Below are 14,373 nucleotides of genomic sequence, written 5' to 3' on the forward strand. Positions count from 1 at the left end.
GCGCATGCAGCCCACTAACACATGCTGTGACCAAAACAGGACTGGATGAAATATATGAAGGTAAGAATTGTACATGCTCGGCGTACAGCCTTAATTAATTAATAATAAGTCAAATCGTTCTTTTTGTAGGCGACCACAAAAAACGTGTAGTCGTACGTGGACCTTCAGTTGGATATCAAGACTACCAGATCAATTTTTTCACAGCGGACTCGTTTCGTATTGATAATCGCTTAAGCTGTTTGAGTGTCTGGTCAATATGCTACTGGTGCTCTGGATTGACTTACAACTTACAACAGCGTACAAGTACATGGACCTGAAGCCGGATATCGAGGATCTGGACTAAATGCTTAAAGTGCTTGTCTGAAGAGTAGCAGAGACTGGTGTCACTTTGGTTAGGGTTTAGGTCTTCATGCCGAGAACTCACCGTCAACATTGAGACTGGCTTCACACATGACCATTCCGCCCGAGTTCCTGGCAACACACGAGTACTCTCCTTCGTGCTCAAAGGCCACTCGGGAAATGCTCAACTGGCAGACATCTCCAAATCGGGACATCTTAAAGACGTCCGATTGTTTGAGCTCTTTGTCGTTCCACAACCAGCTGACTTGCAAATCTGCACCAGGAGGGGGTGGGATACCATCAACACGCTATGGTCTGCAGTAGTTAAGTATCACGGATACAACGACATGAACGTCTCTGGGCAATGTTCGTCTTTTTTGCAAACGGTTTTCACACAGATTCCCATCCCAAGAACAGATGATGCAAAATGTAGCCGGACGGTAAACGGTGAGAGGAAATGCATGCAGGCTCTGTCTTACCTTCCCCGGAGACGGCGCACTCCAGCCGGGCCGAATGACCCGCTGTCACCAGGACGCTTCTCATGGGCGAAAGCAGGACCGGAGCAGACACCCGTGATGCGCTTTCGACAGGAGCTGCAAGACAAGAAAGCAAAAGCGCTTTTTCATTTGCTATGGAAGCAGGGCGACAAAGCGGAAATTTTACGAATTACGTACTGTAGTGAAACTTCTGCGTCTACAATGAAAAGGTTTCCATTCCCTTCAATTTAATAGCCAATCAAGTCTGTTGTAAACAAGAGCGCGACGTCTGTCGCGGCTGCTTAACAGGACCCGCGTGTTAAGGTCACTCAGCACCAGAGCGGCTAACGCTTTAAGCCAGGAAGTAGCCTGCCACTGTACATCTTCAGTTTTTCTTGTCATTTAAGCGCGCTAATAATCCAGTTATTATCTCTTTTTTTTTCATCCATCAATCTAAAAAAATTGTTTTGCTGCACATTGCATCTGTTGCGGGTGTGGTCTGGAACTGAAGCCCGCTGATATCTGAGGGATTAGATGATTGTCTTCATTCTTTTGTTCATGACGTTATTTATTCCGTTGATGTTGACGCCTGAAGGTTCCCAATTTGTACAGACCCAAGTCAAGTCCTGTAAATTCCAGAATGCTTGTCTGGTTGTTATGTTCTGCCATCGGACTGCGCAACATGCACGCCGCCCTTTTGAAATGGATTGCTTATCTTTTCATCTTTCCTAAGGCAACTTTTTTAGTTTGATCTTTTATTATTTCTGGATTGCATCCTAGCCCATAATCCATTTCCCCCAGGTCTCCTGTGACCTTGAGAGCTGCACATGAATTTCTCATCCGGGATTAATAAAGTTGTCTGAATGTAAATCCCAAAGTCACAACAAGATCACGTGCGCCGGACGGTGAACGAACCTTCCACATGCAGTGACGCGGAGCTGGTGGCCTCTCCAAAGTCATTTTTAACCTCGCAGCTGTAGACGGCGGCGTCCTCCGGGAAAACCTCCAGCAACAGCAGCGTGTGCTCGTCTTCGTCGTGCAGGAACTTGCAGGTGGCGCTGCGAGCCAGAGCCTGGGAGCCCCGGTACCAGGTCACCCGAGGTCGCGGGCAACCGCTCACCCGCACCGAGAAGCGAACCGATTTGCCCGATGTCACCGTCTGGGCCTGTATGGGCAGGACCATCTGAGGGGGTTCGGGGACTGGACAAAGGAAGGAGGAGTGTTAGGCTGGCTACTAGGGCTGGGAAAAAAAGTCCACACTTTAAAAATAGGTTGACTGAAGATGTCTGACTCAAAGCTCCTCCGGAAGCATGTGTGCGCCGTCGTCCATCTTTCTACACGGACCTTTTTTGCAGACACATGCAGTGCACAGGATGCTATTGAGCTCATTGTAGATAAGAGGTCAATTCATGCAGAATTTTCTGCAGTTGAACATTGTCTTCCTCTTGACGCGATAAGCTGCGGCTTCACCCGACGACTTTTCGGTTAGCTTGGCGTATCCCGAAATTTGTGATCGATTGAAGCTAGCCGAGTGAAAATGCATCCATGAGCCATACGGTGGATTTCAAGGGGCGCGCTTACGTTGCACGCGAAGGCTGACGGTGCTGGAGTTCCTTCCGGCGACAAAGGTGTACTCGCCGGCGTCGCTCTGGTAGGTTTCAGCCACGGCGAGGCGGTGCAGCAGCTTGATGGTGACGTAGCTGAAGCGCGGGTCCGCCGACAGCTGGATCTCCGTCCCGTTGCGCAGCCAGCGACCTTCCACGTCGTCCTCGCTCACTTCGAACTCCAACGTGGCTCTTTGTCTCTCCACAACCTAAGACAAGTCCAGAGAAAATGACCAGCTTTCCAGCAAAAGGGCCACACACCTGCGTGCTGTGCCGGCCATTTTTAAGCAATCGAATTGTCTCCAGACGTCGTAGCTCACGAAATTGCGAGTGAGACTTCTTTTCACCTTTTTCTTGACAGCGAGAGAGAAATACTTTGCGTTCTTTTCTTTCTTTTCTTTTTTGCTAATTTAAATTGTGGTTTTAATGAATTGAAAGTAGAATGAATTAACAACGATGATCAAATTACTGGAGAAGTTTTTTGATCATTGAGAACTTGTTCAACTTGAAATTGCCCAAATCCTCAGAAATTCAGCCACGCAACAGTACGTTTGGTCGGATTTCTCGAGTCTTCCCCCAAAGTGGACCGCTTATCATTTGCAAGCTTCTGCTTTGGAAAACACAAATGATCAATATTTGTGACCATTTTCTGACCAGTGCTATGGACCAAACCGAGAAATCAATCATCATCCATTCATGTTTGCGTAATGTGTTGACTGTATTTTCCAGACTACAAGCTGCCCCGTTTTTCATGAACACTTATGTAACCATGCGGCTAAATTAATGTTGTTTTTCTTTCGCTAAAGAGGAAGAAGATGATGCTAGTTTTTGGTGTTGAAGAAGACGACGGGGGAAAAAAAGTTATTCACAAGATGGCTGTGGCTTATAAACCGATGCGCTCCATAGAAAATGCAGTATTAAAAGAATCGTCGGTTGCGGCCGCGGTGTGGAAATATGAATGGTCTCCCAATGGACGACTTTCACGTATTTCCCCCCCGACCTGGACTCACAGTCACGTTTTTACTGGCGGGCTCCGAGATCTTGATGTCTCGTCCCTCCACCGCCAGGTTCCCCCTGGACACGCTGGAGCCGGCCACGGCAGAGTACTCTCCGGAGTCAGACAGACGGACGGATGGCAAAACTAAGCGGTGCACAAACGTCTCGGAGGTTATCTTGTATCTGCGAGGAAAAATCTTTTCAGCTGATGTTTGTGCCAATTGTTTGCTAAGGGAAAAGTTGCACTGACTTACCTGTCAGACGTCTCCAGCTCCTGACCGTCCTTCATCCACATCACCTGCACGTTTGCTTCGGAAACTTCACATTCAAATGTGGCCCTCTTCTTCTCTGTGACCTTCAAGTCCTCCAAGTGTTGGCTGAATTCAACCACACGAGCTGACACCCCAAAAAAAAAAGTCGACTTTCAGTGAGACCGACACACTTTCCTTCGTCTGTCCAGTCCGGCAGTCGGTCGGCATCGGTCCATCTGTCTGTCCGCGTGGGTCCGTGCGACGCTTACCCTCTACGTAGAGCTTTGCAGCGGTGACCGCCCGTCCCGCCACAAAAGCGTACTCGCCGCTGTCTCCGAAGTGAACGTTCCTGATGCTCAGCGTGTGCGTTTGCTGCTTGCAGCGAGCCTGGCATCTGTCGCTGCAGCGGATTCCCACGCCGTTCTTCAGCCATTTGGAGGAGATTCCCTCATAGTTGACCTTCACCTCAAACATGACCGTGTCCTTCTCCTGAGCGTTAATGTCCTGGAGCACGGCCGAGATGACGATGGCTGAAAAATGCACAACAAGCACAAAAATCAAAAAAAGAAATGATGTGAAGGAATCTCCAGGAGCTTTCATGGCTTGTCTTGTAATAAAATCCCTCATGTGATAAGAGAGTCTGCAAACTCATCTGAAAAACTGCCTGGAATCTAACCAATACTGTTCTCATTGGAATTGTTCGGACCTCATGTCACATAGGCGTGCGTCCGTGCCATGATTGTCCAAACTGCTGCACATTTTTACTCTGTTGAATGTAATAAAAGCTGCAGGCTGCCAGTTAACAATATGAAAGGTGAGGGTTAGGGTTAAGGTTCAAAGGTTCAATCATGTCAGCAGGAAGTCAAACGGCAACATGAGCGAGTGAGACTCAACACTGGAGTCGACGCCGGGCAAGTGAGAGATTCAACTGGCCACCCATGGCAAAAAATGCAAAGTCTTGCCCCGTTAGCTAATTCTTCAAAGTGGCGTAGGAGTAAACATTCAGTAACAAAACGTTTTACTTTTACTCATCAAGTACATTTCAGAGCCCGTACTGTTTTACTTTTACGCTCGTACTTGTACTTTTTTTTTTACTCGAGTAGAAAATGTCAGTACTTTTTCCATCTGTGTTGTGGACTACAAATTAACGGAGGCAAATGTTCGCCAACTTACGGCTGACGCTGAGCGTGGCGGACACGCGATCATTGCCGCACACAAAAGTATACTCGTCCGCGTCGTCCCTGCTGGTGTTGATGATCTTCAGCTGGTGGAGTTTTCCCAGAACCACCATGCGAAACTTGTCGCTCATGTGGATCTCCACGCCGTTTTTCAGCCAGGTGGATGGCAAGTTGAAGTGGGAGACCTCACACTCCAAGGTGGCCTCCCGGGTCTCGGCCACCGACGCGCTCTTCAGGGGTTTGGTCACGCGAAGAGCTGTGGAGCAAGCAAGGCAAGGGTTAGCCGCTAATGCTAACTGATAAGCTTAAGGTGAAGTTTGTGTTGCATCAAAACAGAAGATAAATTGTTTGCCCGTTATGTCGCGCTTCATGCAAGGTTCATGCCACAGCCGCTGCCACGCCAAAACCGAGCTGGTCAACTGACTACTGTAACTTTGTTTCATGAATCTGTTTTCTGCACTGGACGTTTGATCTGAGAATTTTGTGATTGCACACCATCCGATAGCGCTTCCTTTGTCGAAGATGGACGTGGTTCAGCTATCAAGCCTTGCCCAAACGTGGGCGTACACATCCGCAAAGGATCCTTGTCATGATCATTGACTCCATTCTTCCTGCGCAGCTCCGTGAAGGGAAAGGAGGTCGTACAGACGTGTGTTAGGACGGCCTCATTCTGCTCGCAGCATCTCTTGCTGACATTGAACATGACGACACTTCCCCGCCTCACCTCCACGTGTTCTAGTCTGTGTGTTGTCGGGTGTGAATGTATGCCCGTTTGCTGAGGTTTTTCCCCCAAACCCAGACTGTGCTCCCCTCATAGGATCTTAGTCTGGGGTTGTTTTTTCCCCTCCCCCTCTCTTATATTTGTACTTTTCTTCTGTGAGAAGAACGGGGTGCCGTAAAAGGCAACCCGGCGGACTCGCGTTCAGTATCCCCGTGTTGGTCAGTGTTTTTCTCTGTCTCTTGGACGGGTTGTGTCTGTTCCATTTAATTGCATCCTTTTCACAATGACAATAAAGCTCTTGTGATTCAGACACTGATAAAGGAGCTCAGTCGAGGCAATCTTTATTGAAGGTATTTGGAGCCTTATTGGAGAGAAATGACCACACCGACGGCGCGGGAGAAATGTGTGTTCGGCTGGCTAGTTAGTCTCAGACGTCTCGGTGACTGCAAATGTCGTCTTAGCGTCTACACGGGTGTTGACCGTATTTCACGGTGGCATTCAAGCATCGGGTCGCGCGGCCGCTTACACTCAACGGTGAGGCGAGCGCTGCAGCGTAGATGACCGACCACCGCAGTGTACTCCCCCGCTTTGCTGCCGTCCACGTCCTGGACCACCAGTTTGTGCGTCTTCTTCTCAGAGGTCATCCTGTAGTGTTCGTTGTTCTTCAGCTCCGTGTTGTTGAACAGCCACTTGACGGGAACATTGTCCTCCGAGATGCCCAGCTCGAAAATGGCAGCGGCTCCAAGGAGTGATGTGACGTCCTTGGGCTTCTTCAGGATCTTGATGGCTGTGAGGAACATTTGGCGTGATTACAAGGATTTCAAACGGGACATTTACGTGAGACGTCTCACATATTTCCAGTTGCCCAACTTAACTCTGACTACTAAACCAAGTCTTCTACTGTACGTCCTTTGACAAGTGCAGAGCCATTGCGAAAATGGCCTGAATGGTGACTTGAGTCTTCTCGACGGACATAGTTTGAATGTGTAAAGTGTCCATCGATGGAAGATGTTACCTGAGCTCAATTTCTGTAACTTACATTTCAGCTCTAAGTGGATTCAAAAATAAATGTGATGGAAATTGGAAGACTTTTGACAGGATCATTGGCCAATTCATTGACGTTTGTGTTTGTGAAACTCAAACTCAACTCACTGTCGTGATGAGGTTCGGCTCAGTCAGTCCCTTCAGAAGTGTCTCCTGCCCACCAGGCAGTCTTGCCATCTTCACTGTACTACTATTTGTGACATCCACCCCCATTTACCGTCCTCACCAACATGTTCTGCTAGATGAATATCTGAACCTTTGTGGGTGGATCTGGCAGTGCAGCTTCAAATGCGACATGTTTTTGTCACGGTCTTCAGTTCAGCTCAACAGCCACTCGGAAGTACCAAGAGGACCGAGTGCCTGGAGAAAACTCACACAAGCATGGCGAGAGTCACGCTAACTCCAGCAAGATGGTTAAGGCCTGGATTTGAACTGTGAGGTGAGGCGGATAAATGGAGTGGATGTCTTGAAAAGTTGATCAGTGAAGATGGAAAGACGTAGGAACCACTTCTGAAGGGACAGACTGGCAACGGTCGCAGAACGCTTTGCCTTTTGCCACCTGGGAGAACGAGTGACGTCATGACCAATTGTCCTTCATGCAGCTGTCAAGTGCTTACTTTCAACGTTCAACCTGCCGTTGGCCGACAGTTTCCCCAACTTGAAAGAATAAACGGACTCGTCCTGAGAAGAGCAGTTGTTGATCTTTAAGGTGTGCACAGTGCCGCTGACACTGATCTGGTACTTGTCGCTTTGCTTGATCTCCACGCCGTTCTTGATCCATTGGGCTCCCTTCACGTTTTCGTGGGTCAGCTCCAGGCTGAATACGGCGTCTTGTGTCTGGACCGCATTCAAGTTCTTCAGAGTCTTCCTCACCTTCACGGCTGGAAGAAACATAGAGGTGTATTCCCGGCATCGGACTGGACCAAACATTTGAACTTTCCTGGCCTAAGCTAACTTTGGTAAATTGGGCTGCTACCTGTCAATAAGCGGGTCTAAGACCTGTCTGTCTGTCTATGCAGCCACCCATCCAGGGCAGCGCTTCTCAATTATTTTCTGTTACTTACCCCAAGGAAGAATACAATATTTTGCGCCCCCAACTCTCTCGCCACTGTAAATACTGCAGTATCATTTGTCTGTAAGGGATTACCTTCGACTTTGAGACTGGCTGAGGTCTTGGAGCTTGCGATCTGGTACGCGTACTCCCCGATGTCGCTGGCTTTGGTGATGATGATGACGAGGCTTCTGACGCACCCGTTCACCTGGCTCAGCACGTTATCGTTGAAGTCCACGGGCTGGCCGTCTTTTAGCCACTTGCCTTCCACTGATGGGTTTGCGACCACGCACACCAGCTCGGCCGTCTGCGAATCAGCTACCACCAAGTCCAGAAGAGGCTTCTTGATAGCGCCCCCTGGTAGCAGGAGATTACCATCAGCTCTACCGCACCCAGTCCAGTCATGTGTGGACTCGCCAAAATCCAACCCCACCCAGCTCCCACACACACTCGGTAAAGCAAGCACGTCTGTCATACCTGAGACAGTGAGCAAAGCGTCGGATGTCTTCTCGCCGGCAGCAAAGGTGTACTCGCCCTCCTCGTCCTTCATGGCATTTAGGACTGTCAGAGTGTGTAACGTATTCTTGGACTCCATCTTGTATTTGCTTCCCGCTTTTAACGGCTGCCTCTTGAAAGTCCAGAATGCGTCGATACCAGGGTGAGACACTTCCACTTCAAAAGTCACATTCTCCGACTCGGCGCATGTCTTGTCCTTCATCGGGGCCATGATTTGGACGGCTGCACACACACCAAACAGTCCAGAGCTATTATTGTCCATTGATTGTCTATCCCAGTTTTCCTGATTCGGGTGAGGGGTGAACTGGAGCCTTCCCAGCTGGCTTTGGGATACACCCTGGAATGGTCGCCAGCCGTTTGCGGCAGTTTGTTTATAGACCTTTTGTACCGACATCGAATGGAAGTGGACGTGACCCGGAGGGACTTAGCGACTGTTATTTTACTAATCAAAAGTCATTATTGCCCATGGAGCCATGAAATCTACTACTTCAACCGAAGTTCGCCTGTCAGTGGAAGTGGCACATTTAGTCGGGACTCATAGAGCGCAATATTTCTTTAAGTTGGAGATCGCAAGTTTGAAAATAGCCCCTTACCTTCTGTTGCTTGCTGTTTTTACCAAGTTAATCAAATGGCCGACTTTGCACGACCAATATCATCATATATGTGGCGACCGTGGCTCGGGGTATAGAGACGGTCGTCCAGTAACCAGAAGGTCGGCTGTTGGCTCCCACTCTCCCCAAGTCATGTGTCGTCGTGTCCTTGGGCAAGGCACTTCACACACATTGCCTCCAGTGCTACTCACATTAGTGTATGGAAGGTGGTCGGAGGGGCCGTAGGCGCACACTGACAGCCACACTTCCGTCAGCCTGCCGCAGGGCAGCTGTGGCTACTTAAGTAGATTACCGCTAGCATAGTGTGAATGTGTGAGTGCATGAATAATGTCTCAATTCCAGTGTAAAGCGTCTTTGAGTTACTAGAAAAGCGCTATACAAATCTGATGCATCAATATTATTATTAGGATTATTAACAGTATGTAGTCAATGCCGCATCCCCTCTTGGCTGATTTAAAAGCTCGTCGCTGGCAGTCTCTGCGACGAGATGCTACGCTCACACCCGGGGAAAAGATACCTCGTAATGGCAAAGGTAAAACTTGTTTATCATGCTAACTGACTTATCTTTACACATTCCAATCTATATCGTAACGCTGTGATGGGACAAGCACGGAACAAATGACTATCGTAGTGGCAAGCTATGCAGTAATCTAACTCGGAAAGATTGAACTCCAGAGTGAAAAACGTCCGGCTGCGACCATCGACGTCTCTTATCTTCATCAGTGATGAAAAGCTGCGTTTGGTTTACACCCTTTCCTGTCTATTAGTACGACAGACCGCACAAGAAAGATATGACCATTGTGGAAGATAATCGATGAGATGCAGGACTATACGAAGTACGAGATTCAATGGATCTGTACGAGAGAAGTGGTTCTTTTGCTGTCCACCGTCCGGGGGGGGGGCGTTCCTACGAGGGCTGTGACGTCACGTGCAAATGGTCAATATGGTCTATATTGCGAATTTTCATTGTGGGTGGGTCAGGAATGTATCCCAGCATAAATGGGAATTTTAGTTGCACTACAACACCGCTGCTACTTGAATGCCCGAATCAACATGACAACATTTCAAAAGGTCAAAACAATTGAGTGTGAGCTTGTTTGCGTGACTTACTCTGCACAGATAATCTGCAGCTGGTGTCGGCTCGGCCAACCACCAACTTGTAGTGACCTTCGTCTGAGGCAAAGGTCCTATTGAAGACCAGGCGTTGCTTGGCTCCCTTGGCCACCATCTGGACCCGGTCACTGGACGTCATCGGTTTGTCGTTGTGGTACCACATGACCGAGCTGATGTCCTGAGCTGAGATCTTGGCCTCCAGAACGGTCTTGGTGCCTTCAACCGCGCTCGTGTCCCTCAGTGGGATCAGGATGCTGATAGCTGCAATGCGAGACACCATCGGTGCATGATTTGGCAAAGTGCATGAAGAACTGCAGTGAGCCCAGAGTGCAGCACCATCAGCCTTGCGCCGCAATCGTAAAGCACGTGACTTACTGCGGATATTCAGCTTTGCAGCGGTGGAGATCCCCTGAGTGGGAACTGCAAAGGAGTAAACGCCAAAGTCGTCCTTCCCGGTGTCCTCAATTAGGAGCTTGTGGATCTGTTTGTCGATAACCACGTGCACACGGTCCGAGATGGTTACAGCTTGTCCGTCCTTCATCCAGCTACCTTCAACGTTCCCCTGCGAGAACTTGACTTCCATCTGAGCAATGTCACCCTCGCAGACAGTCAGATCAGCGAGGGGCTGTACCAGGGTCACCGGGCGGACTGAAACAGGAAACCTGCCCAGTCACTTTGAGATTCTTTTTTTTTCTTTCTTACACCCGCACACATATCCACTCACACGCACACACAAAAAAAACATGGTCCGGCGCGCCGCTCAGAGTCCCACTTTCAGTTTCATTCCCATGGTGCAATTAAGGGAGCAAAGTGTGGCGCAATAATTCACGCAAGTTAATAACAAAGATTCCAGAGTTAGCAAGGGTTTCAAATATAGTGTAACTTGTACAAGACACTCGAGAAAACACTTGGTGTAGAAATTAGAAAAATAATTTGCATGTGAATGTTGAAGAGCTGAAATCTGAGACGGTGTGCAAACAGTGTGAACTGGAAAGGCAAAACTTTAGAAGAGATTGTCAAGACATCTCCCGGACTCACATTTCATCTTGAGGGACGCATGCGTCGTCAAGTCGCCCACTGCGAAGGAGTATTGTCCCTGGTCGGCTTTGTTGACGTCTTTGACGGACAGGCTGTGACGTCCGCGCCGTGATGAGATGACGTGCTTGTTGCTCGGAGACAGCTGCTTGTCTCCGAAGAACCACGCGGCCTCGACATCCTCGCGTGAAACCTCGCACTCAAACTCTCCAGAGTAGGTCTCTGGCACCTCGGCGTTCTCAAGGGGTTTCAGGATCTCCAGCGCGGCTCCTGTTGGTCCCACATCATACTTGTGTTTCATCCATCCATCGAGCGACACGCTAGCTCACAAAAGTAAGTGTTTGTGTCAAGATTTGAATCTGTCTTTTCGGGGGCCAGCATGAGACCTTTTGTGAGGGGACAGGGAACTTGCACGGTTACACGAACTGTGCACGATTACTTGACGTAGCAAAACGTCAATCTTTTTCGGTGCTGTCCCCCATGAAAAGACTGTATCACATATTTACAGAAAAAAGTGGTGTGTAGACTTTTGTGAGCTAGCCTGCTGTAACTCGTTGAGCCAACCCACCTTCAACGTTCAGCTCGGCGCTGGTTCTGACAAGGTCGTCGTCTACGATCACGCAGGAATATTCGCCGGCGTCTTTCACTTCCAGCATGAGCACAGACAAAAAGTGGACTTTCCTGTCTGAGTGCATTCTGAACTTGTCTCCAGAGAAAACTTCTGCGTTGTTCTTCAGCCATTTGACCTTGACGAAGGGCTCGTTGGTTTCACACTCAAACGTGGCCATGGTGTCTTTCTCCTTGGCACTGATGTCGTCCAACTTCTGTGTAAAGGTGATGACTTGTTTTGCTGCAGCACCAAAAACCAAAGCTTTGTGTCATGGCAGGAAGAACTCTTATGTATAAAACACAAAAACACAGTGTATGCAAATAGACCAATTTAACATGCACAATGTGATTTACCGGACCTGCGATGCATTGCCGTGGCTGATTTGTGTCTTAAAATCCTGAAAGGCCGGCGCAAACCGACAGGGGAAAGATGGCCGATACATACGGCAATGCAATTTCAGAACGAGAGGCTGCCGTCTTGACAAAGGTCCGCACTTCCACTAAAGATTGGCACGGGTCTCTCCGAGAGATTTCTCCTCGGCGCTTCAATTTGGCGAGCTGGGCCAAATTTGAAACGTAACGCTACACGTCATGTGCAGCTTCTTCAGATGCACACAAACTTGCGAGGAGTCCAATTAAACAAAACATGGCTTTTGTTTTTTCCTGACTTCCTCAAAATGATCGTAGCGATAAAAATCCTTTCAGTATCAGTAATGTTTGTAGCTTTTTCACTAACACTTCAAGCTTCATTTTGTCAAATGTTCCACGGTGAAATCCATCGGAGCATCAGAGCACGCACAACAAACATGAAAGTCAACATGCAGTCTAGCGCCCGCTTTGAAAACAAAGTCAATAGTAAATCAATATGAGTTCATCAGGCTATTAGATCTTCGAATATTCTGTGCTTTTGCTGCTAATGAAGAAGAGGTCTCAAAAGAGCTACAGTGAGATTTACCTTGTACCAGGAGGAAAGCGTGACTGGAGGTCTCGCCGGCAGAGTTGACGGCTTTGACCATGATGCTCGCCGAGTCCTCCGCTCGGACATCTCTGATCACCAGCTCACACACGTGGTCTTCGGGCCAGAACCAATAAAGCCGCTCGGTCTTCTCCAGTTCAACACCGTTCTTGAACCATTGGCACTCAGGTTCTGGTCTGCCGACGACCCGGATTCTGAACTTGACTTCATCACCTCGTGCCGCTGTCTGACTCGTGATGCGCTCCAGGATTTTGGGAGCTTCCATGCTCGCTGAGAGCTTGACCCTTTCCGGTTTGAGGGCTTTGACAGTTATTTTGCGTCGCTCTTCCTCTTTTTTCTTCTCTTCCTCCTCTCTCTCTTTGGCTCGATGAAGAAGGTCTTCCTTTGTCTTCCTCAGAAGATCCTCATAGGATTCGTCTCTCTTACGAGACTTGAGCTCCACGGCTGTGATGGACTCGTAATAGCCCTCTTCTGTCCTGCGCTTGAACTTGCTTCTCAACTCCTCCGACTCCTCGCTGGCTTTTTCGTGAACAATCCTCTGGGCTTTCTTGAGCTTGATGATCTCTTTCTGTTGACTTTCTTCTGAGTCTCGCTCCACCTTCACCACCTCAAATGGAGTTCTTCCAAGTTCCGGTAGAGTCTCTGCTGGCTTAGGCTCAGGAGCCCGGCGAAGATGCGTCCTGAAGTCCTCCTTCTGCTGAATCTCCAGTTTAACTGTGTGCTCAATAGAGCCTAGGTTGTTGTCCGCAACCACCCTCACCTCACCTGAATCGTAAGACTTGATGTCAACAATTTCCAGGTAGTAAATGCCGTCGTAACGTAGTCTGTAGCGCTTGCTCTTGCGGATGAGCTGCCCATTGAGATACCAGTTGACCTTGGGTAGAGGGTAACCAGTCACTCTGCAGCGGAATCGGGCAATGTCGCCTTCCAGCACTCGGGTTGGCTCGGGTAGGAGGACAATGTCGGGTTTGGTCTTTTCGGTCCCCTCGTCGGCACTCACCCCTGCGGGTCCGCCCTCGTAAGCCATGCGCTCCATCTCCTCGATCCTGTGCGCTCCTATCCTTCCCTCGGGCAGCTGGCTCTCCTCAACTAGACCCTTCTCGTCCTTGACGATCAGGGTGGACGAGTTCTGGTCCACTCCGAACTTGTTGGTGGCTCTGCAGGTGATGACGCCGCTGTCTCGCGCGTACGCCACCTCGTAGTCCAGACTGCAGTAGCCAAATTCGTTGACCATGCGCAGCCGGTTAGCGGCCTCCAGGGGCTTGCTGTCATGGAGCCACTCCACCACCATGGTGGGGTCGCCGATGGGGGTCAGCCTGCACTCGAAGTGGGCGGGGCCGAACTTCTTCATTCGAACGGCGGTCAGCTTCTTCTTGAATTGCGGCTTCTGCTGCTTCTCTTTGTCGTAGAGGTCTCCCTCCTCCCACTGCTCTTGGCCGTAGCGGAGATGCAGGGGTTCCAGCTCAGGGGGGGCGATCTCTTTGGCCTTGTAGGTTCCTTTGGGAATAATGAGCTTCCTCTCTGGCTCAGGCTCGGCGTAGTCCATCTCCACGTTGACTCTGCAGCGGGTGGTGTCCCTGCCGGCTCGGTTGATGGCCGTGGCTGTGTACCAGGCGCTGTCGGAACCTGACGCAGACGGGATCTGGAATGTTGCTTCTCCTCTGCTTGTTTCAATCCTGAAACACATTTGTCATGTCAACACTTCTTTCCTTCCTTTTATTTTACAAATAGTGACAGCAACTTGCTTTGATCCTCAGGCTTTTGGGACCTTATCAAAAAAATGTTCGGGATATTCGACTTTAAGATGAAATTTCAGGATGAAGCTCAAATTGACTATAACTTTTACAGGTGAA

At 49.3% G+C, this 14,373-nt stretch overlaps 1 protein-coding gene across 1 annotated transcript in view; it reads right to left on the reverse strand.

Moving 5' to 3' along the window:
• The window catches only part of ttn.1 (titin, tandem duplicate 1), a 147,736-nt gene that overhangs the window by 119,665 nt on the left and 13,698 nt on the right, over positions 1-14,373 (reverse strand). The window contains exons 18-34 of the mRNA XM_086091313.1: positions 12,500-14,196; positions 11,504-11,785; positions 10,939-11,205; positions 10,276-10,548; positions 9,898-10,161; positions 8,138-8,398; positions 7,757-8,017; positions 7,227-7,490; positions 6,092-6,352; positions 4,840-5,100; positions 3,936-4,196; positions 3,670-3,811; positions 3,430-3,598; positions 2,397-2,628; positions 1,731-2,015; positions 819-932; positions 425-613 (exon numbers count right to left, since the gene is read on the reverse strand). Coding sequence (XP_085947439.1) covers positions 425-613; positions 819-932; positions 1,731-2,015; positions 2,397-2,628; positions 3,430-3,598; positions 3,670-3,811; positions 3,936-4,196; positions 4,840-5,100; positions 6,092-6,352; positions 7,227-7,490; positions 7,757-8,017; positions 8,138-8,398; positions 9,898-10,161; positions 10,276-10,548; positions 10,939-11,205; positions 11,504-11,785; positions 12,500-14,196 — 5,483 coding nt within the window. The remainder of the gene's footprint in view (positions 1-424; positions 614-818; positions 933-1,730; positions 2,016-2,396; positions 2,629-3,429; positions 3,599-3,669; positions 3,812-3,935; positions 4,197-4,839; positions 5,101-6,091; positions 6,353-7,226; positions 7,491-7,756; positions 8,018-8,137; positions 8,399-9,897; positions 10,162-10,275; positions 10,549-10,938; positions 11,206-11,503; positions 11,786-12,499; positions 14,197-14,373) is intronic.

Source organism: Leptonotus elevatus, chromosome 12 (assembly GCF_054856555.1).
Source record: "Leptonotus elevatus isolate MCC_2025b chromosome 12, RoL_Lele_1.0, whole genome shotgun sequence".
NCBI lineage: Eukaryota > Metazoa > Chordata > Actinopteri > Syngnathiformes > Syngnathidae > Leptonotus > Leptonotus elevatus.